The 23,678-nt window shown below is 37.3% G+C and overlaps 1 protein-coding gene across 5 annotated transcripts in view; it reads right to left on the reverse strand.

Moving 5' to 3' along the window:
• FRY (FRY microtubule binding protein) overlaps window positions 1-23,678 on the reverse strand; it is a 505,098-nt gene that overhangs the window by 154,757 nt on the left and 326,663 nt on the right. For all 5 annotated transcript variants that reach the window (XM_027877678.1, XM_027877681.1, XM_027877679.1 and 2 more), the window contains 8 exons: window positions 22,391-22,559; window positions 20,296-20,388; window positions 20,101-20,199; window positions 16,615-16,716; window positions 7,148-7,251; window positions 6,520-6,628; window positions 4,104-4,190; window positions 247-418 (listed from right to left, as the gene is read on the reverse strand). In XM_027877678.1, the coding sequence (XP_027733479.1) occupies window positions 247-418; window positions 4,104-4,190; window positions 6,520-6,628; window positions 7,148-7,251; window positions 16,615-16,716; window positions 20,101-20,199; window positions 20,296-20,388; window positions 22,391-22,559 (935 nt within the window). The remainder of the gene's footprint in view (window positions 1-246; window positions 419-4,103; window positions 4,191-6,519; window positions 6,629-7,147; window positions 7,252-16,614; window positions 16,717-20,100; window positions 20,200-20,295; window positions 20,389-22,390; window positions 22,560-23,678) is intronic.

Genomic DNA, 23,678 nt, shown 5'->3' on the forward strand with positions numbered 1-23,678 from the left:
AAGATTGGAAAGACCAAAGATAAAAACTCAACATTTTGAAGCCAAAATATTCATCCAGGAAGTGCCAAGAAGATTAAAAGAAATCTAATAAAGCACAGCATGAATTAATCAAAAGACTGGATGACAAGATTTCTCACTAATTACTTTCATAATGACATTTAAAGATAAGTTTTACTAAAGAAAAGCATATCTTAGTCATTCCAAAAGTTCAAGAAGGTTAAAATCCAAAGCATGTATATCACTCACCTATCATCTTAGCCTCCTCTTCAGTTAGAGTCTTACTCAAGTAAGTTTTCTTCACTCTCAATGTGTTTCCTGAAGGGAGGACAGCTCCTGTTACTGGCATGGGAGGCTCACCATCCTTCTGTTGTAAACTATCAGCTATTACCAAGAAGGCCCTCAAACCTATGTTCATTCTCTGTAAGAGAAAATATAGGAAGGGTGAAGTAGAAAGAATTTCACTGTTCTCATGGAAATAAAAGATAACTCTTCGGGAGAAGTAAAGTTTGGTCATATTCACAAAGCACTCTTATGTACAAAATACCCAGGGTATCATTTGAATTTGGTCATGGGGGTCAACATGGGGTAGGGAAGATGGGTGAACACATGGCACACACAAACAAATCTCAAATTTAACTCAGAAAAAGTACAAATCTAAGTCAGGTATTGCTAAAACCACTGAAACATATGAAATTCCATGCTACCTTGGTACAATGGTCCATCGAGATCAACAGTTCCCAAGTGGATCATGGACCACTAGTCCACGGAAGTTGCCTTTTATGATGCTGACTTTTAAAAGTTAGGATATGCCCATCAACCATCTGTAATTTTCTTGAACAACCTTTTATCTATCTGTTACAAAGATGGAATCTTTTTGGGGGGGTTATATTTGGAAAAAAGATGTTAATAAAAATAATAACGAAAGAAATAATTATAATAAGCAACAAACTTTGTATCTAAACCCTTCTTAAAGTTATATTTTCTCAGCTCTTGGATAGCAAGTTCAATAAATTTACTATTTTTTTGGGGGGGGGTTGTAATTCCTTTGATTCATCCTAAAACTTTAAGAGATGTCCATTCATTCTAATATTCTAAAATCTCTTATCCCTATCTTTCATCATTATAGACTATGATCATCTTCCTCCACTGACTCTACTCTCTAGACTGAAGTACTAGTCTTTTCAATCTATTGTTGTACATAAGTCCTTCTGTCCTTTGTTTATGTTAAATGTTCTTTCCTGCACTTTTTCTAGTTCTGGGTCTTATGGTGCCACAAAATGGAACTATACACAGCATTTTGGACAAGGACACATGATGCATAATGCCTTTAAATATATCACCACAATGAATAAATGTAGAAAGGGTTGATGAATGAAGTCAACTCTCAATTGTACCCAAATGAATTATCCAATTTGTAGATTATCCATAGCAACCCCAAGGCCTCTTTGTCTTTGTTGCTGGGCTGGGTTCTGGTCCATTTACAACAGAGGTGAGATAAAATGATTTTTGAGGACAAGAACAGAGGTAGTGGAGTATGTGCATCTGTGGGGGATGGGGAGAGGAGAGACTGCTGGCTATACACTTTTTATTTCATTCTAAAGACAAATACCCAATTTCCTTGCATTGGCTGTACTTCTTTTCTCCTCAATGTTCAGTTTGCTGCATTGTCCTGGACAGTAAAAATATTTTATGTAGGCTTATAAATTTTTAAATTTATCTGCAAGGATGATTTAATCATTTCCTCCAATGCTCCATGTTATTTTAGGTTAAGGCAAAAGTAAGAGGAACTGAGTATCAGAAACCCACAAAGGCAAAATCCCATTGTCACAGGATATATTAGAAAATCTTCAGGTATTTAGTGAAAACATATTGTAAACGTCCATACAAAATCACTCTTCAATCCTCATCTGAAATGCATGGCACACATGGCATTGAACACGAACACTATGAAATTATCTTATCTTTGGTCTCATTCCTTAATCAGTTTCATTCTATTTTTTTCCCCATACAACTACACTCACACCTTGCTTCAGTGTCTGCTGTAAGGTGTATGAAAATCACTTTAAAGATTATTCCAAGCCAGTGGTGTACAGATAGCAGCAGCTGTGGGTGTAGACCATCTGGGTTCAAGCCTCAATTCTAAGCCCCTTTCCAGCTGAATGAATAGCTAGTTCATGAGAAGAGGAGTCATTTAACTACTCTGAGCCTCATATTTCTACTTTGGAGGGTTGCCATATGGATGAAATGAGTGAATGTATGCAAAGTCCTTCATATATTATAAAATGCTATTAAAAGGTCATTTATCACTTTTTAGGGCAAGTCTGTCTCTTAGGTCAGTCCTAAAGGTCAGACTTTTTTTATGTTTAATATTCCTAACAGTCCTAGACACCAAGACTGCCATTTCTGTTACTGGCTCAACCTGAGCACCCAGGAGGAAGAACGACGTAGAGGTACCTATCTGTTGACAAATGTCATGATAGGTTGTCTGTTTTCTTCAGTGACTGAGCACGGAGGACACTCTCAATGAATATTTGTTGGTTGAGTGATTGACTGCTGGGAATAATTTGCAGAGTTAAGGGTGATGGTGGCAGCAGCAGAACAGCGGCAGTAGCTGCTAGTTAACATGTTCTACAGATGCAAAATGCCAAGACAGTCTGGGTATGTCCTGGCGGAGTCTAAGGCGGCCTTACCAGGCATTGCTGGTGTGGTCACTGTTTTTAAGCCAGCAGATAGAAACATCAATCTGCCTTGGTGATTACCAGACATGTTTCTAACTACAAATGAGGCAGTATGCTTTTATAGAAAGAACACTGGACTAAGAGTTATAAGACACCTGCCTTCCAGTCTTGATTTTGTCTTTAACATACTATATGACCTTGGGCAAGTCATTGCTACCTCTATGGCACTCAATTTCCCACCTGTAAAATGAAAGGGTTGAACTTTATCTCTCAGATCCCTTCCTGATGTAAGGCAGACATTCTTAATCTGGAGTCCATGGAGAGATTTCAAGTGGTTCATGAACTTAGCTGGGAAAAAAAAAATCTACATCTTTATTCTTACTAACATCTAACTAAAATTTGTCAGGGCAGCTGGATGGTGCAGTGGATAGAATGCCGGCCCTGGAGTCAGGGCCTCAGACAAGTACTAGCTGAGTGACCCTGGACAAGTCGGTTAACTGTGTTTGCCTCAGTCTCCTCATCTGTAAAATGAACTGGAGAAGAAAATGGCAGATCACTCCAGTATCTTTGCCAAGAAAACCCCAAATGCAGTCGTGAAGAGTTCTACATGACTGAAACACCTGAACAAACTAAAATTTAGCATTTCTTTCAATTATGAATTAAAAAAAAACTATTCTGAGAAAGTGTCCATAGGATTCACCATACTGCTGAACGGGTCCATGACACCCCAAAATGGTTAAGAACCCTGGTTCTAAGGTTTGATGCTCCGTGCTTCTTTGATGATTTTTGATTCTTATTTCAAGGACTGACAATACACATTGGAACCCAGTTTCAAAAAAGTAAGTGTTGATAATCAAAATAACATTGTTTCAAATTTTCCTTTTCCGAAACACAGTGACAGACTCCGGCCCAGTGGAATGAGCACTGGGTTGGGGGTCGGAGGACCTGGGTTTGAATCTTGGCCCTGCCCTTTAGTATCTGGGTGACCACGGGCTCAGGGAGTTTTTCCTCCACTGCAAAGTAAAGGGGCTGGATTAGGTGGTCTTTGAAATCCCTTCCACCTCTAAAACGATGCTCCTTTGAGTTGTACTTTTGGGGGCAGGAATGAATACACTGACATCCCCAAAGTCTCATTACAGGGTTAAGCTTCAATAGCTTAAAATCATGCTAAGACTTTTGGGGAACCTTGTATAGCCAAATAGCATACAGACATTTTCAAATTCAAAATCTGTTCATCTAAACTTTTACTTTGGAAATTCCAGAACCCTATGCTGTTTATTCAAAAAACATGACATTCGACAGAAACCTATTTCTAATGTTTTAGGAAACATTTCCCTCCCTTCGACCCCAATCCCTCATAGTAAAAATGTTTCTCTGTCAGAATGGAACACACAGCCAATATAAAATTTACAAAAAGCTTCATACCTCTGGATTGAGACTGAAAGCTTTTGCTGGTTTTCCAACACAAAGGAAGTCAAAAATAATTTCCTTCATTGCAAAATCTAAACGTTCCTACAGGAGAAAAAAACAGACAAGAAAGTTTTCTGGTTACAAATTCAACATGAAATTGCTTTTGTCTTCTTCTGTCCCTTCAAATGGCAACCTGGAGCAGTAGGGAGTGAGCCAGCTTTGAAGCCAAGAAGACTTGGGTTTGAGTCTAGCCTCTGACACATGCTGAATGTGTGACCCTGAGCAAGTCACTTAACCTCTTGGGGATCTAGGCAGTTCTCTAAGACTGTAGGTTGTAGGGAGGGTGCTAATTTACATTGGTAGAAGGGAGCTTGGTCTTCCTTATCAAGGAGTTCCCTATACCAACCAGAACCACAGTTCCAGTGTCTATCCCTTAGTCCTTTCAAAATGGCTACTGTTAAATGAAAGGCAATCTATGTAGAATTGTATTTGAATCACAGAGAATTCCCCCAGGGAAGAGAATATGCACTGAACTTTTGGTAAAATAACTGTTTTTGCTTTTATGTTTTTTTTTTCTGATTGATGCTTTAGATATTTTTCAAAAATGCAATTAGGCTCTATAGTAGAGAATGACTAATTAAAAAAAAACAACTTTTTAAAAAAAAACAGCTTATGGAAATTTATAACTATGGTTACTTCTAATGGCAGCCTTGGTATTTCTTGGTGACGTTTCTCCTTGTCACTATTTTTGGAACTATTATTAGAAATTGGAAATTTTCACTGCTCTCCAACATTTAGGAGCCCTTAGCTCTTCCTACAACCAAAGTTGCAAGGAATGACTCAGATTCAGTAAGCAGGGGCTATTTAAGTAAAGATATTTATTTAAGGAAAGATATTTATTTATGTAACACCAGCAAGGTGGTGCAGCGGATAGAGCACCGGGTCTGGACTCAGGAAGACCCTGAGTTTAAATCCAGCCTCAGACATTTATTAGCTATGTGACCCTGGTAAAGTCACTTAACCGCTATTTATTTCTTTCCTCTTGGAATCCTTGATTAAAAGCTCAAGAATCACTTTCATTATAGAAGCCATTTTGGTACGGCTCTCCCCTATCCCCTACCAGCTGCTGGTATCTTCCCCTCTAAGGTTAATTGTATCTACTTTGAACATCTTTTGTACATATATTGATATGTATTGGTTGCTTCCTCCATTAGAATGTAAGCTGTTGAAAGAGGAAGGGGATGGTGGAATAGGTCAGAAACTTCCAGGCTCTCCAGATTTTCTCCACAAACAGACAGAAAATCACCATGAAACAAACGTAGAGCAGCAAAATTAAAGGGGTAAAGCAGCTGCCCTCCTAGGATAACTTGAGAGGACCTCAGAAAGGACGGGGCCTGCAGGGGCTGAGGTCTGGCCTGAGGGAAGTATAGACCCCTCCAGGCCAACTCCACTGAATCATCAAACAGTAGGCCCTGAGGGAAGCAGATTGGCCTCAAGAAATTTTGCTTCAACTTTCACCTCACTCTAGGCAGCAAGAAATTTCACCTCATAAACTTTCCCCTCACAGACTCAGGAACTTTCACCTCACAAACTTTCATTGAAGGAACAGCTGACGCTGAGAGGCAGAAAATTTAAGGATGTCTTCCCCCCGCCCCATGCAGGATTGGGATTTGGGAGGGTGGGGGGATAAAATGGGGGAGACTTTAGGAGGGGTGAGTGAAGTGGAGAGTAGGAGGGTGAGGGGGGAGAGGGTAAAGCAAAAAGACAGGCTGAGAAAGAAAATAGTGAATAAAAATAAGATGGAAGGAAATTCACAAATAGTAATTATAACTTTGAATGTGAATGAGATGTTTATAGTAGCTCTTTTTGTGTTGGCAAAGAACTGGAAACCGCAGAGATCCCCATCAGTTGGGGAATGGCTGAACAAGTTGTGGTGTATGGTTGTGATGGAATGCTATTGTACTATAGAAATGATGAGCTCAATGATCTTAGAAAGGCATGGGAAGACTTACATGAAATAATGAAGAGCAAAGTGAGCAGAACCAAGAGAACATTGTAAACAGTAACAGCAATTAATAGCAATATTGTTTTAAGAAAGGTTTTGAACAACTAAGTCATTTACACTATTATAAATACACAAATTAAAAATAAAGAACATATGATCTGTTTGTTTTTTTATTTATTCATTCATTCATTCATTCATTCATTTATTTATTTATTTATTTATTTATGGGCAAGTGTGGTTAAGTGACTTGCCTAGGGTCACACAGCTAGTGTGTCAAGGGTTTGGTTTAAGGCCAGATTTGAACCTCAGGGCCGGTGCTGTATCCACTGCACCACCTAGCTGCCCCCATCTGCGTATTTCTTAAGATGGAGGAGGTTCCCTAAATGATCCTGGACAGCTCCTTGGGGCCAGGGGCTCTTCCATTACCTGGGCAATGAACTGGATGATTTTCACAAAGATGTTCAGAGGCATGTCTCTGGGTACCACACCACGGGATCCTTTGGGGAAAAGTGTTGTGATGATGGTTATAAGTCGGCTAAAAGATAAGGAAAAAACAAAGCACAAGAGAGAGAAAACAAGCATTGTTGGCTGAGCTCTCATTCTTTAAGGAAACATAGCAGATGGTATTTCTTGTCTAAGTATCACTGAAAATGTGGGGGGAAAAAAGGAACACAAATCACCTCCGCCCCCTTAGTCTCATTTACCAAAAAATTTTTTTTTACAGGAAAATACTTTTTATGAAAACTAAGCATAGTTAGGAGATAAGTGCCTTCTTCAAATCTCCCCTCCTCCTTTTATCATGGGTAAATGCAGTTCTTGGTTTGGGCTGCTGTCACTGGACTTCCTGCAGAGAACCACCCTTGTGAGAACAGTTGCTTTGGTTAACAACTGTTTAAGTGACAAGTAAATAAAACCTGGGAAATTGTTCTGCAGTCGTCCCTTTAAAAGCAATCATACCTTGGTTCAAACAATAGTTTAGATCACACTGCAGGAGAACATGCTATCCCACTCATCTCTGAGCATTTTGACCGTGAATCCAAACCAAAACCTTTACCTCTGAGTAGCTGTATTGCTTTCACATTTGATTCTAATCATGTAAACCCACAGTAGTCGATACAGGGACTCCAGTGCAACTCGGGCCATCTTGGGGTCTTTATTCTATAACAAAAACAAAGAGGTGAAACTCACACTTGAGCAGGGAGGAGAGATATTATTCTTCTAAGTAATCTTGGGAATAGAGAGCCTAGTATGACAGCAGAGCACACTCACCTGGAATGTGGGGAGTGGCCAGATCCTTGACCCTAGGGGCAAGGCAGTGCTTGAATATTACCCATATGTGTGGACAGGAAATTTAGGTGACCACCAGGAGAAGTCAGGAGAGTAATTCCAAAAATATAAACTTACTTTCCTCTATATCTAGATATGGACACAGCAGAGAGTCCGAGACGAGGGAAGCTGAAGAGTTTTGCCTACACGATTTTCATCAGAATATGTGTAATTCCCAGTATGAAAGGATTTTTCTTATTCTTTTCGTAACACCCTTGTTGCCTAGATCCATTTTCCTTTCTTTTAGTCTATAAACACAGACTCTTCCTATTCTTCCATCTTTTCAATTCTGAGTTTAACCATCAGTCTTCACATTATCACAGTCTGTCTCATTTTTCTTTCTTTATCCATTCAATTGCTGCTCTTACTTTAGCTATTTTCCCTCTTAGCTGAATTAATTGGGAACATACTAATTCAGAATTTGTGACAACTGTGAAATAGGTCTGGCCAAAGTCTATCTTTGCACTATCACTGAGTTGAAAAATGGAAAGGTTTGCAAGGAGAACTGGGTAATTTACAAAAACTAGATATTTAAGCATTCTTAAAATAACTTTAGAGCCTGCATTTACATATAAAAAGGAATCCTTCTTATCTATTTATTAAAGAAGGTCTGACGGAGACTATCACTTGGCAACTTTGTTAATGATACTATATGTTCTTGAGACTAATAACACTGCATTTCTTTGAAAATATGCTATGATTCTGTCTTTTCATTAGTTCAGATTGGATATTCTCCAATAATTACAGATAATGAATTGTACATAATGATGATAATTGCTCCAATTTTATGCTTTTAAAAGTGCTTTCACACTTAAGTCAGTTAAACAAACATTTAATAAACACCGAATCCATACAGAATATTGTCAGCTGCTAGTGTTAGGATAGAGAGCAGAGGGAATAAGACATCAACACTGGTAATTGAAACTGTAACATACAACGTTATGTTATAGATGCATTGGAGGTATAATGCAAAGAGTTCTCCAAAGAGAAGGATGTTGCTGACATAGGGAGGGGGCGGATATAAATGGATAAAGTTGCAGTAAGTTGGACTTTGAAGGATAGGCAAAGAATTTCACAGGTGAAAACAAGGAAAGTGAGTGTTGAATGTTGAACTGGATTGCCTATATGAAAAGGCATAGAGTCAAAAGAGCTTGTTGTATGCATTGAGTACAAAGAACAGTATTGTTTGACATTAGTGTAAAGTGCATGGAAAGAAGTTATAGGAGTGAAGACCAGAAAGTTAGCATGGAGGACTGTTCTAAGAGCAACAGAAAGGCCAATGAAGCTGAGGCCTGAAAAAAAAGTCACTAAAATCCATAGTGATTAGTAATTTTTGAGAGAGCACTTTTAGCATAGTGGTGGGGATAGTTGGTAAGGAAGAAGTAGACGTATTGGGACAACTTAAGAAAATTTAATATGTGTCATATTGAAGTATTTTTTAAAAAATCTTTTACATTGCTGAGATTAAGTATTGGTTTAAATAGCTATTGTGGCTGTTCACTTGCCAGAAGACTGGAACTCTTTTATATAAATTGACCCACACCAAGGTCTATTAGTTACCTGAGCAACCTTGTTCTGCAATAACGGTAATATTATAAGCAGTGGTATGCTTGGTAAATGTTTAATAACTGGATCTCAAAAAACATGATACTTTAAAGTTTAATCTGCATTATTAATATTTTCTCTTTCTTAAATTTAGATAATCAACAAAACAAATATATCAAGCTCTGATTTGTAGTATTTGCCAATTTCTGAAGTGTGGATGTTCACACTGAAAATTTAACAACTGAAGGTTTCAGGTGGCTTCAGCACACGTCTGATAATAAGTGTTTCGAGGGGAACTGAAGAAATTTTTTTGAGGGGTAGATCATGTGGGCCAAGCAACATGGCGTATAATAGTACTCCAGTGTCCCTTCACACATTGACCTCCCCTCAAGAAAGGTAGCCTAAGTTCAAGGTACTTTATGGGTCAGCATCAATGGAAAAACCAAAACTCACAAGGCCTCCTTGCTGTTCTTGGAACACAACACTTCATCTGCCAACTCTGGCAATCCCCCATGACTGGGACTCCCTCCTTCCTTGTCTCTACCATCTCTTGGCTTCCCTGGCTTTTGAGTCACAGCTAAAGTCTCATCTTCAAGAAGACTATCCTAGTCCCCCTTAATCTTAATGCCTTCCCTCTGAGACTACCAGCAATTCATCCTGTATATATCTTGTCGGTAATATTTATTTGTGTGTTGTCTCCCTGATGGCCTCTCTGAGGTCAGCTAGGTGGCAAAGTATACAGAGTGCTGGGCCTGTACTCAGGAAGACCTATGTTCAAATCCAGCCTCAGACACTTACTAGCTGTGTGACCCTGGGCAAGTCACTTAATCTCTGCCTCAGTTTCCTCAACTGTTAAATGGGGATAATAATAGCACTTACCTCTCTGGGTTGCTGTGAGAAGCATGTGAGATAATATTTGTAAAGTGTCTAGCACAGTGTTTAGCACATAGTAGGTGTTTAATAAAGCCTTCCCTTCATTCCTTCCTTCCTCATTTGACTGTGAGCTCCTTGAGAACAGGGACTGTTTTCTGTCTTTCTTTGTATCTCTAGCTCTTAGCACAATGCCCAGCACTTAATAAATACGAATTGATTTACTGAATCACAAGCCCCTGCTGATGTGTTTGACCACACTAATCAGAGCACATATTATAGCAAAGTAAAATACATCTAATTGAACAGCATGGCAAAATAAGTGACAAGAAAAATTTTTCCCACACACACGTTTGTGTGCTCTCTCTTATCATACCACCATTTTGAGAAGCCCTTTGGAAATCCTGTCTTCTGAACCTCTTTTCTTCTCTTTGCCCTTATGGTCCTTCAGTCTGAAGTCTTGTTTGTGGTATGGCCCACATTTCCTTCAACTCCTATCATATGTCTGTGTTATTGTCCTGGGTCTTCTCCAGATTATCCCAGGGACTCCAAAGGGCAAAACTGCAATGGCCCTAGTATAGGGAGATTTTTTTCTATTTTCCCATATGCCCTTGGTTGCTATGCAAATTAATTCAAGAGCAAGACTGAAAGGGCTGATGACTTGTTCTATTTCTCACTTGTAACCCAAAATGGATGTACTTCTTGTACCCATTATGTCGATAATCTCTTTTCTTCCTCCTTTTTTTGATTTTACATTAATTTAGCATAATTTATATTTCCTAATGTCTTTCTTTTACAAGGTGTCTGTGCTAAGATTCAAAATTGTCACTAAAATTACCTCATGGCAATTCAGAAAAACTCAGATCCAACTGTTGGATATATGAAGTTTCTATAGAAAATAATCCACATCTTTTGGATCACCAAGCACTTACCTTTGATCCATCTAATTAGCACTATTTAATTGGAATTCATAAAACCACTTTGAAGTACTTATTTCTGCTTCCATTTTGACATATGCCAATGGAAAAAGGGAATAAGAGATTCTCTCAGGGTTAGAAAGACAGTTAATGTCAAATCAGAATGACTCCAGTATCTGAGAAATTAATTTGAAATACTGAACACTGTATCACTGCAGGACATCTTTTAAAAAGAATGTGAAATATTTAAAAAATTGAATGTGTTTTAATACATTTGTTCATGTGGTATGTTGTCCTAAATGTGATCTGTAACCTATTCTTGCTACAATCTACTCACTGAAAAAATTCATTTATTCACATATTAATTCATCAACTTACTGTCATATTACTACATGGATACATCAAAGCACAATTTGCAAATGGTAACAATAGTCACAACACTGAAATGTATGCTAAGTGAGGAAGAACCGGCAATAATTAGCAACACTTTCTCGAAATTCTACAATAACTGGAACAATTGCTAGACTAGAAATGCTTAGACCTTGATTCAAGCTTTGATGCTAACCATGAATTAAAGGAAATAATTCCCAAGCCTGGGTCTTAGTTTTCTTAATTCAAAAAAATGGAATGAATCATACTTGTCTTTCACTATTTCACAGAAACAGAGAACAAGGACTTCAGTATATCTGATTTCAGATATGTAGTCATGTAGGGACTCCTTCCAAAAGTAAATACTTTAACACGTCATGTCTTCTTGTCCTATATGACTCTTCTGTGTCCACCAATACATTTTCCACAGGGAGTATGCCCAAAGTGTTCGGGATGGGGTGTCTTCCTTTATACCTCAATATTATGTGTAGCCCAATGGAGAATACGTGTTGTTTACCAGTTATCTCTTGCTCTCGTGACATGAGCAGATTGCTTTCTCTTCTGGTCATACATTTCTTTAGTATGTCTTTAGACACCCTTCATGCTCCTAATCCTGAACCATTTCCCACTGGTAGTGTGTGGCAGTTTGTTCATGCCCACCATGATGTATCTGTCTATTACTTCCTGTATGTCCTCTGAGTGTTATTTTAAAAAAAATAATGATGATGGCAAATATTTATATAGTACCTATGATGTGCCAGGCACTGTGCTAAGTGCTTTACTATTATTATCTCATTTGATCCTCACAATGACCCTGAGAAGTAGGTGCTAATATTATTCCCATTTTACAGGTGAGGAAACTGAGGCAAATAGAGGTCAAGTGAAATGCCCAAGGTCACTCAGATGAACATCTGAGGCCAGATTTGAACTCAGGATTTACTAATAAGAATCTGTGTCAAAATCTGTGAAAAACTCTAAAAGGGAGAAGTATTATTATCATTATTACCAGTGAGGATGAGAGATTGTGAATCATTCAATGTAAGCCATCATTACAACAGAGGCAACAACTCAAAGTGGATGTCCTATTGATAGATATCAGTTTTACTTTAGATGAAAAACAGTGCATCATTATCCCTATTATAATCCCTATTATCCTTATTTATCATTACCCCAATTTATGCCATTAAGGAGAAGGGGTAAAAGATTTCTTATCCTAGGAGATTTAAAAAAATACAATTCCTCAGTGGGAAAAATTAATATTAATTTCTCTAATATTATGGTGGTATGGAAAACTCCCCCAACCCCATGAATTGTGAAAGAAAGGCAGGCAGGCACACAGTAGTGCCTAATGCATTGTGTCAGTGAGAACATTTCATAAATATTATACGAATAATGAAATACTGGTGAGAGTAGATGTCCAAACCCTGTCTCTCCTCTTTTAGAATTTGTCACAGTATGTATGGCAAAGTGCTTTATCCACTGTGGTTTTTCATAATCTCTCACTTGCTCAATTCTTAGGTGGAAAATAAAGAAAAGAACCAAAGAAACTGGTGAATAACTGCTCAGATTGTTACTACAGTCTGCTCCTTTAAGAAGATGACATTCTGTATTTCTCATTACTTTACATGGTGTATTAATGCTGCAAGACTGGCTAAAATAATTAAGTGTTAATATTCAAGAATATGCATTTGTCCTGTAATAGCAGTCTGCTGTTGACAGACAAATCCTGAGGATAAACCAAGGCATTGATAGGAAATTAATGTGCAGGCTGAGATTTGTTGTTTACTTTGAAAGCTGGAGATCTTTACCGTAACGGTACACTTATATACTGCTATATTTCAACCTACCACCTAGATGCCTTGCCCACATTGAATAAACCAAAGACGACTGCCAAAGTCAAACATTCAGAATCCTAACACTGTGCATGTTGTTCTGTGGATGCTGAAGTCAATGATTACCCAGCAGGGTGGAGGGCAGCATGTGGAAAGAAGAACAAGCAGAATGGGGTGGGCTTGGTGGTGCCCTACGAAATGATATCATTTGGGCTCCAAATTCCAAAAAGTACTGAAGCTAATCAGAAAAACAAAACAAAAAAACAACACACACACATTTTCAAAGCCTTTTTTTCCCTGCCAGCAGTTCCTTCCTTGCTGAGTATTTACTGATACATAAGGAGTTATGAGCTTTTTTTTTTTCCTACATTCATAACTACTTTTAAGATAACCTGGTTTTTTTTTTAATTTTTGTTAGACTTCTGGGCTATATTTATGTGAGAGATAGGGTACTATCACCTACTATGGATGTTTCTCTATTTTTAGCTTTGTATAATTCAATAAATTTATTACTTTTTCCTTTAACTTTTTCTCAAACTACCTCCTTCAAGGTTTGAGGGGGTGCTGGAAGCACCCTAAAACATGTTGGTCTCTCTCTTTTAATAGCTAAATTCCTGCCCTTGTCTGTCCCACTCATCATCCTCGCATGAAAATGGCAATGGCCATACTGTCTTCTGTTTCATTTGCCTAGGGATTGTGAGCAGCTTGAGGGCAGGGGCTGTGTCTTACTTATCTTTGGTAGTCACCACAGTGACTAGCACTATTCTGAAGAAATAATAGGTGTTTAATAATGTGAGTGCTTTTTTTAAGCAAAACAAAACAAAACAAAAACTTGTGCAATTTTATAAACTTTTGAGGGTTGGATCATTATTGCCCTATAAACCCTTCATGCTCATTGCTTCTGTCTTCATCTTGCCAGATAAGAGTTAAAATATTTTTCGTTTGCTTTTCAGATGGAATCTTTTTCATCCCCTTGATTGTTTAGTTACTTTTCCCTGAGCTTTTCTAATTTCTCTGGATTGTTCTGTGGGTGCAGTGACCAAAACTACATGTATCTCATGTCTGGAAACAATCATTTCGATGGTCAAATTAGGCTTTTCTAGTTCCCAAACTGCTTTTGATAATGCTTAGAATTGTCAAAATTTTTTTTGGTCACAGTGACAAATTGAGCTGACAGAATTTGATTCTAATATTTAAAATAGATTAAAAAACCCTGACAACATTAAAATGGTGTTCAGCATATTTTCCCCTAGCTTCCTAAATAACCTCTAAGTGAATAAATTCAAGAAGCCAACACTATTGAATATTCTTTTACAATCCCACCTCTTATTTTTTCTATTAAGCAAAATCATTGCTTTCTGTTTTTACATAAAAAGAAACTGGAAAGAGACATCATTTAAGTGGAAAAGAAAACTGAGTAACTGAAGAGAGGAGAAACTAATTAATCAATCAAGAATTTGTTAACCACCTACCATATGCCAACACTGAGAAAAATGTCCTCACCCTGCAACTTATGATTGTGCTGTCGGTAGATAAAACAAATTCCACAGTAATCAAATATTTGAAAGTGGTGACAGTATAATGGTTGCTAATCCTGGAAAACATTTTATTATCAAAAATACTGAGAGGAGTTTAGTTCCTTGGCTATTTCTATCCTGAGGTCTCATAGCCAGCTTGAAGAAAATGAATGGCATTCACCTTGGAGTATGTAGTTGGCCTTTTATACCAATTCATAGTTAGGAGTTCTTAAAGACAATTTTTCTAATGTAGACCAGGCTATAATTATAGCAAGTGGCAAAATAGCATAATTAATCTTAAGCACTCTGTGAAAATTACTGTGTCTTAAAACAACCACAGAAGCATGTACAAACATATCCACATGACTTATAACCAACCAAATAGGCTGAAATTGAAAAATTCTAGGAAATAAATTGCCATCAATCCCCATGAGAAAAAGTCAATATCACCTGTGGAAATACAAAGTTTATGCATGACTTCAAATGACAAATATATCAGTAGGCATTGATATTGGCTATTATTTCATTTAATCACTAACAATAGCTAGCACTTATAATATAGTACTTTGAGGTTTGCAAAACAATTTACAAATATTATCTTATTTGGTCCTCACAGCAATCTGGGAAGTCAATGCTATCATTATCCCCATAGTATTGATGAGAAACTGAGACAAACAGAGGTTAAGTGACTTGTCCAGGGTCACAAAGCCAATAAATGTCTCAGACTGAATTTGAATTCAGGTCTACCTGATTCTAGGCCCAGTGCTCTATCAACTATGCTACCTAGCTGCCGCGATGAGTATAATAATGTCATTTTAATTTTAAAATTATTTTAGACCCTCACATTTTTAAAGCATTTTGAAGTTAATTATAATAATTAGTTTAAAAATATGAAATACCAGAAACTTTGGAATCACCTTGGATTTTTCAATCTCCTTAATCCTCTACCTCTAATCTGGCACCAAGTCCTATCATTTCTTTCTGGAAAGTCTTTCAGACGTAGGAGATTCTCAAAAAAGCTATGAATAATTGCCTCAATTAGAATGTAGCCAGGAAAATAAATTGGGAATATCTTCAAAGAATCACACATAACAGTGACAGGAAGGAACTGTTAAGCTCCCTTGGCCAATACTCTGTAAACTCAGAACTCTAATTATGAAGAAACCATTTTCTTAGACTCAAACTAATCATATTTCAAATAATCACATCAAAGGAGGACTCACAATTTCTCTGAGGAGCCTTAGGACAGACATAACCACATGCCATACACACTTCAGAGCAACTAGGTGATATAGTGAGTAGAGAGCTGGGCCTGGAGTTAGGAAAACCTGAGTTCAAATCCAGCCTCAGACACTTACTTTGTCATGTGACCCTGGGTACAGGATCCTTTTGGCCTCAGTTTCCTCACCTGTAAAATGAGCTGGAGAAAGAAATGGCAAACCACTGCAGTATCTTTGCCAAGAAAACCCCAAATGAGGTTATTAAAGGTGACGGAACTGAAAACGACTGAACGAACAAAATTGAAAAAGCTTGGATGAGCCACTTAACTTTTGTCTGCCTTGGTTTTCTCAACTGTAAAATGAGGATAATAATAGCACCTACCTCATGTGTCATTGTAAGGATCAAAATGAAATAACATTTTCAAAGTACTTAGGACAGTGCCAACTTTAAAGAAATTTCTCACAATTTTCATTTAACTTCCCTAATTTACATTTTGATAAAAGGCAAGATGATGACTTATTTACTTTCATGACCCAGGTAATCCAGAAAAATCTTTCCCCAATAATAGAAAATTTGAAATGCTTTAGGAAAAGCAGTCTACTCCCTGGACACCTACCTCCTAATCACTAGTCTAGCATCAAAAAGCCCATGAGATCTTTCCATCTGGCTTGCAGCTGAAATTTCCTATACTGTTGTCTGCCCCCATTAGAGTGGGAGCTTCTTGAGAGCACGGCCCAGTCTAGCGTTTCTCTTTGTATTCTCAGAGTTTAGCACAGTGCTTGGCACAGAGTAAGTACTTAATATATGCTTTTACATTCATTCAAATATTCAGTTATACCCTCAGATAAAATTACACTAGAACCTCATCTCAGAAACATCAGCTAGTTTGCTAAAAGTTTTTTTTTTTGAAAGCGAAATACTAACTTTAAGATTGGATAAGCAGTTGTTGAGAAAAACATGCCATCTGTTTAGGAAGAACTGCTTCTGACTGACACAGAGCAGGCACGTCACCAGAGGGTACAAAGCCTAAATAGGAAGAAAAAGAAGACATCACAAGATTATTTACATTTCAACAAACCAGGTAACCAAGTTTCCCTAGAACTATTAAAATAACCTTTTCTCCCGTGGCTGGTGTCAGCCAAAATAAACATTCTGTTGCACAACAGAATGTACAAAGCAATGTTCCTCCACAGAGATTGTGGGAACAAATGAAATATGGCATTTTCATGAAAGGAAATAAAGGAATTTCATGATTGAATTGTGAAAAAGATACGAAATATGAATACTGCAGAAAGGCAAGATCTGAACATAGGCAGCTACATGGTGAGATGGCTAGAGGGTAGAAGTTAGAATCTAGATAATCTGAGTTCAAATCCAGCCTCATACAATTACTGGATGTGTGATCCTGGATAAGTCACTTAACCACTGTCTGCCTCAGTTTCTTCATCTGTAAAATGTGGATAATAATAGCACCTGCCTTTCAGTGCTGTCAGAAGGATAAAATAATATTTGTAAAGCACTTTGCAAACATTAAAGTGATGTTTGATTGTTAGCATTTTTTTGCTATTATAAGAAAAACACAAGTATGTTGAAAATTGTATTTTTATATCTCAGTTAATCTACTGCCTATTAAGCACCATAACGGATACTTAGTAAATGTTTACTGACTGACTACCAGATCATTTTCTTCATTCTGCCTCAAAATCTCTTACAAAGTTACACCATGTACCAAGACTTTCCTTCTTTCATCAGTTATTAGTGTGTTTGCCTTTCCTAACTGTCAATAATCTCAGCTGGCTAGAATGGGACTAATGAATGCAAATTTACAGGTTTAATCCCTCGTATAAAATGTAATTCTAACTCTAGCCAGTAATCTTGAAAATACTTAAGAGTCTACCCCATGTAGCCCAGTAAGACAATGCAACAACTTCATCACAGTGCTAGAAAACCAACTCAAAGGACACGCCCTATTCAGAGCTGCAGAATTTTAGAGCTGGACAGGACCTCAAAGGACCATCTACTCTGGCTGCCTCATTTTGCAGATGAGGAAAGGGAGGTCCTGAAAGGTTAAATGATATAGGGCTGTTTTTACAGATGAAGAAATAGGACCAGAAGAGTAATGCAGGCAATACTCTATCAGTGCTAGATGTGTGGTATCAGTCTAGGTTCTCCCCCCACAAGCCTAGGGCCCTTTCCATTGTACTATTTGGCAAAGGTCACATGATAAACAAGGGAGAATAGCTAATGGAGGAAAACCCTTGCTATTTCTACTTGGCCACACTTCCTACCTACTAATGGTGGGTTATCTTAATATATTAAGAATATCTTAGTTATCTTAATATATTATTAATATATTAATATATAGCTATATTATATATTATATAATATATAATTAAGAATTATCTTAACATATTAAGAGTAGAAAAAAAAATCACACCTCTAATCTATCTTAGATTTTAGCTTTCTGGAGGGCAGGCACTACTCATATTTGGTTCTTTTGTACAGGGCCTAATACAATGCCATGTACAGTTAGGTATTTAATGAATATTTTTTGATGATGAAGGTGGTAGTTTATAACAGAATCTCAGTCAGAATGAAATGATATAATTTATATGGGATTATATAATGGACCAAATAATATTAAAAACTAAAACTATGTTTTCTCAAGGAATGGAGCACTAAAATATTAAAGTAGCTATAATAAGAATAATAAAATAATTTACCTAACAATATGGAAACCTAATTCAGCATTTTAAATAACCTCTAAGTGAATTTTTAAAAAAGAAAGCCATACACTGCTCTCCCAAACCACAGAAAATAAAGCATGCATGCAACCTTGTTTATAAAAAGTAGTCACTGGCCCATTTCTCCAGAAACATCTGCTAGTGTTCACTCGGTTTCTGTCTTGAATGTAGGTGTGTGTTTGGGTTTTTCTGCATGCAAACTTACTGTAATTAAGTGAGCTTACCAACATTCCATCAATAAGCATAGCAAATGTTGCTACAAGAAGATTCTGCTTATATCAACATAAACAGAAGCCGTACTGTGCTTGTCCGGCACGCATGTAGATACCCAGAGCTCCTGGGGGAGATGCTGGCAGAAAAGTTAGTGGAAGGCCACCCAAAGAATAAACAAGGGCCACTGTGGTCCCCAGTTCACGATACAAAGTAAGTAAAGGCCAACAGAAATGGAAATAAAGTGATGTACTATTTGAACTAGGAGGAAAACATGCCACTATAAGACACAATATGTTAATGTTGTTTAATATTTCATCAATTTGGCTTTAGAACAACTTTAAGCTGTCATTAGCCCATCAACCACTACTACCAAAAATACAGCTACTGAAATTCTGTAAAGTTTTGAGAGGGATCCTGAATCAAAAAGTACTTAGTAGCCCTAAAGGGAAGAAGATATTCCTAGTTTAAAAGTTTCATTTGTGCCATATAGAAAAAATCTTTTTCTACATACTTGTTTTTCAAGCGTCATTACATCTCTCATGACAGGCAACTATCTGCTTTCCCATTCCCTTTCCACCCTGTCTCTCCTCTGCTTGTCAGAACAGGGACTGACTAGAGAGGAATCTTGTGTGTTAGGAGGAGAAACGGTTTTTTTTTTTAGAAGCTGAAGCTTTTGATCCACAAATTTTTTTTTAAAGCAAAATTTGACTTAAAGCAAACCTTACACAACATTTTAGAATCTTAAAGGTGAAAGGATCGTTGAGATCGTCATGACAATTATGCAACCAAAAAAGATAATCAATGTAAATGCCTGTTGCTGAAATGCCAAACTAGACTTTGTTGAACCATGATGCTACAGTCTGCGCCAGATTGAATCTTGCCAGATTAGTCATCTTCATCTGTAAAAACAGCCCTATATCATTTAACCTTTCAGGACCTCCCTTTCGTCATCTGCAAAATGAGGCAGCCAGAGTAGATGGTCCTTTGAGGTCCTGTCCAGCTCTAAAATTCTGCAGCTCTGAATAGGGCGTGTCCTTTGAGTTGGTTTTCTAGCACTGTGATGAAGTTGTTGCATTGTCTTACTGGGCTACATGGGGTAGACTCTTAAGTATTTTCAAGATTACTGGCTAGAGTTAGAATTACATTCGCTGACCTTTAAATGAAAGGTAGCTAACTTTTATACGAGGGATTAAACCTGTAAATTTGCATTCATTAGTCCCATTCTAGCCAGCTGAGATTATTGACAGTTAGGAAAGGCAAACACACTAATAACTGATGAAAGAAGGAAAGTCTTGGTACATGGTGTAACTTTGTAAGAGATTTTGAGGCAGAATGAAGAAAATGATCTGGTAGTCAGTCAGTAAACATTTACTAACTATACAGATTTCTGTTGAGGAACGTTAGTCTTGGATACCTTGGTGTTTTAATTTTTTCCTTGCTCATGGTTACTAACCAGGGAATGTTTCTTCCTTGAAGAAAGTTCGAGTGTTGTGTCATAAAGGCTTTCAACAAAATTTCTAAGGCAGGGGACATTCACTTCATTTTTAACAGCCTGAAAGAAAGATACATGTAAATTAATGTCATTAACCAAATGTTGACTTTCCTTCTCTGGCTTTGAGAAATTCATTGAAAGAAAAATGTAACTCACAGCTGCTACAGGGACGAGAATTTCAACAAATAAACCTGCCAACGCATGCTTGATATCTTTGTCTTTAACTTCCAGAAAATAATGTGCACACTCCTATGAATTAGAAAAGAATAACAAAACAAAACAAAAAAAAGCCATGAAAAGTTGGAATGAAGACAAGGAAACAAGCCTTAAGTGTTTATAATTCAATCTGGTATTTGTATTACCTATAAAAAGGATTACATATAATAAAGATATTAATCTTCATTCATCCTCAAACTATTTATCTCAGTGTTTAAAAGAAAAAAAATCAGTCAACTAGCAAGGTTACCATAAATGGACAAAATCAGAATTATCTCATCCCTGTTTGACAGTGCTACCCAACTCACCATTTCTGCCTTTTCCTACTTCAACCTAGTTCAACCTTATATGCTAAAATAACAAACCATCTGCTGGCAACAGATATACCTACCAGTTCTTTTGCCAACACAGATACTTAGATTATTCAAACAATATGGAATTTTATCTATAGGCAGAGGATATTATATTATACTTGAGTCCTGAGGCCATAGTACATTTAGGCTTTGGACACATGGATATTGAGTTATTCTCATTGACTCTTTTGTCTGTTCTGATGGCTGAGTACACATTAGGAAGAGACCCCCACACAATCTGTTTCTGATCAGTGCGGCATGCCCATGATGGATTTTCAGCAATCTGAGTTTCCTTTCTATGGGGTTGACCCCACAGCTAGATTACCACTAGGACACCGTTCTTCTGTTATCTTGCCAGATTAGTCATACAACAAAATATACTGCCTCCACAAGGGATTGATTTCTTGGAAATAATATCCTAAGTTATGTGCATGTAATTTTAAGATATTTAAATACTTTCATTATATGATGTCTAATTAATACTGGGACCATAATGAGAAAGGCCTCAATTTACCAATAATTTAATAATATTTCTGCCTGAAATATACAAACTTATCCTAAAAGAAAACTATTGATATAAGATGGAGTGTAAAGATTCCTAGAACTGTTGTAGTCCTTTAATAATTTTATGTTACATATTTATAGCAATATTCTCACTCATCGGCTTGACCCAAGGCATAGAGCCAAGTTCACTTTATACATGTATGAGTAATATTCTTCATCTGTGGCTGGGAAAATTCAAGTTTTCAACAGATTAAGACCATCATCCAAAGTAAGCCAGTAGCAGAACCCGATTAAACAGATTCTATTCTTTATATCTCATGTCTGCTTACTATACTGCATTCTCATCATCAAAAATTTTTCTCAAGTAAACCACGATAAACACTACATTATCTACATTCAAGCTCGTACAGCTTAATGGGGGCTCTTTTAAATCATATGCTTATCAGCTATTTATTTATAGCATGAATGAAAACAATTTCTGTTTATATCTAAAGTTCTCACGGATATACATCAGGGGCATGACAGTACATTAATTACTATTAGACATAAGGAGTATTAAACTAATTAAATTCCATCTAGAACTAGCAAACATCTATGCAGCGGGAAAAATGTACAAGTCAACTAGCACTTATTAAGGGGCTACTATGTGCCAGAGATCGCACTCAACGGACTCATAGTCTAATGGTGGAAACAACATGAAAACAACTATGTACAAAAAAGCAGTATTTTAGGATAAATTGTAGATTACCAGCAGAGGGAAGGCACTTGAATTAAGAAGAACTGGGAAAGGTTTCCTGTAGAAGGATTTTAGTTGGGTCTCAGAAGAAGCCCAAAGACAGAAATGAGGAGGGAGAGAACTCCAGGCATGGGAGATAGCCAGTGAAAATGTACTGAGTTGGGAGATGGAGGAAAAAACAATAACTAATTCAATGAGACCTGCCAGTATACCATCCTGCTCTGAAGTATGATGTAAAAAACTATCACACACCAACAAGGAAACTGAGAAAAGAGATTTCTGTGCTCAAGTAGAGTTTAGGTATTTCTCTATACCTCATCTCCCATCTCCCTCCCATTACCATTGGGAAGTCAAAGCCTCCTTCCAATTTACAGTACAAAAAATTAGATGGAATGGACTCTTCAAGTCAATTCCACACTAGCCTTACTGCCCAGGCTCTCACCTGCATGAACTGAAGAGAAGCTTCAAAGTCCTCCACTGGATACATTTTAATGCGAAAGAATTTCATACCCATTATTAAACTGATAATGCTCTGAACCACATATGGGCTCTGCTCTTTATGCCGGAGTTCTTTCAATTCTGCCATGAATTTTTTCTTCACAGCAGGGAATCTGAGGGTAAAAGACACATGCATTTGGTCAAGTCCAGATTGGAAAATCACTTTAACACAGACCTCCTTCACAGAGTGTCCAGGGGAGAAAGAGTTCAGGCAATAGGATGTTTAAATTTAGTTTAAGGGTAATCTCTACCTTCTGGGAAAAGCCAGGATTTCGGGAAAGGTCCAATTTTCTTTTGGATTCTCTTGCACTATATTTAAGCTACTCAGCAGATGAAGTATGTGTGTTATCTGCACTCTTTCCAAATGGCTAGGCTTTTGCGTGTAGGGATTATGCTAAGCGTGAAATAGAGCCCCATTTCTTTGAGTGAAGTTACAGTCCTAGATCTCAAAGCACTGGAACTTCAGGACTGTAAGAGTGTGAGAAACGCCATAGTGGGCCAGACCTATATATCTTCACTGTAGCTTTTGTAAGTGGACTGTAAGTTCCTCCTATCAAATAGAAGCGTCAGGGCAAGGACAGTTTCATTTTGACCTTGGTATCCTCAGTGCCTAGAATGGGGCCTGGCATATAGCAGGCACTCAGGAAATGCTCATCGATTAATTAATTGACTGCACTATGCAGGGAACACATACATCTGAAGAATTGTGGTGCCACTGTCAAATTGCTACCTAAAATTCCAAAATTTGTATTTTTTTTAAAAAAATGTAATCTATTGATTAATAAAGACTCTATTTTCAAAGTATAGGAAAATCTTGTAATTGAAAAAATCAAATCAACAATTACTTATGAAATGACTACTATTCTTGAATACCAGAACTGGAGGGATTCCTGAGAGACTTTAATGAGGTAGTCTTAGGACAAATTTAGATAACTTGTCTTAACTGGTAGTTGATATGTGTGTGTGTGTGTGTGTGTGTGTGTGTGTACATATATAAATAAAAATATATCTTCAAAAAGGATACGTTTATGGATGGTGGCTACCTAGTGGAAAAGCTCACATGCTTAAGCTGCATCCCTAACCTATCAATTGGTATCATGGTCGAAGACAAAATTTTGAAATGACCCATGATGAGATTTTTTACTTATGTAATTTTTGTGAGCATATTCCAGAAAGGAGCATGACAGCAGGCTGAGCAGCCTCTGGGAAACTGCCCAAGGTTCTGAAGAACT

This window comes from Vombatus ursinus, unplaced genomic scaffold (assembly GCF_900497805.2).
Source record: "Vombatus ursinus unplaced genomic scaffold, bare-nosed wombat genome assembly UNPS02014813.1, whole genome shotgun sequence".
NCBI lineage: Eukaryota > Metazoa > Chordata > Mammalia > Diprotodontia > Vombatidae > Vombatus > Vombatus ursinus.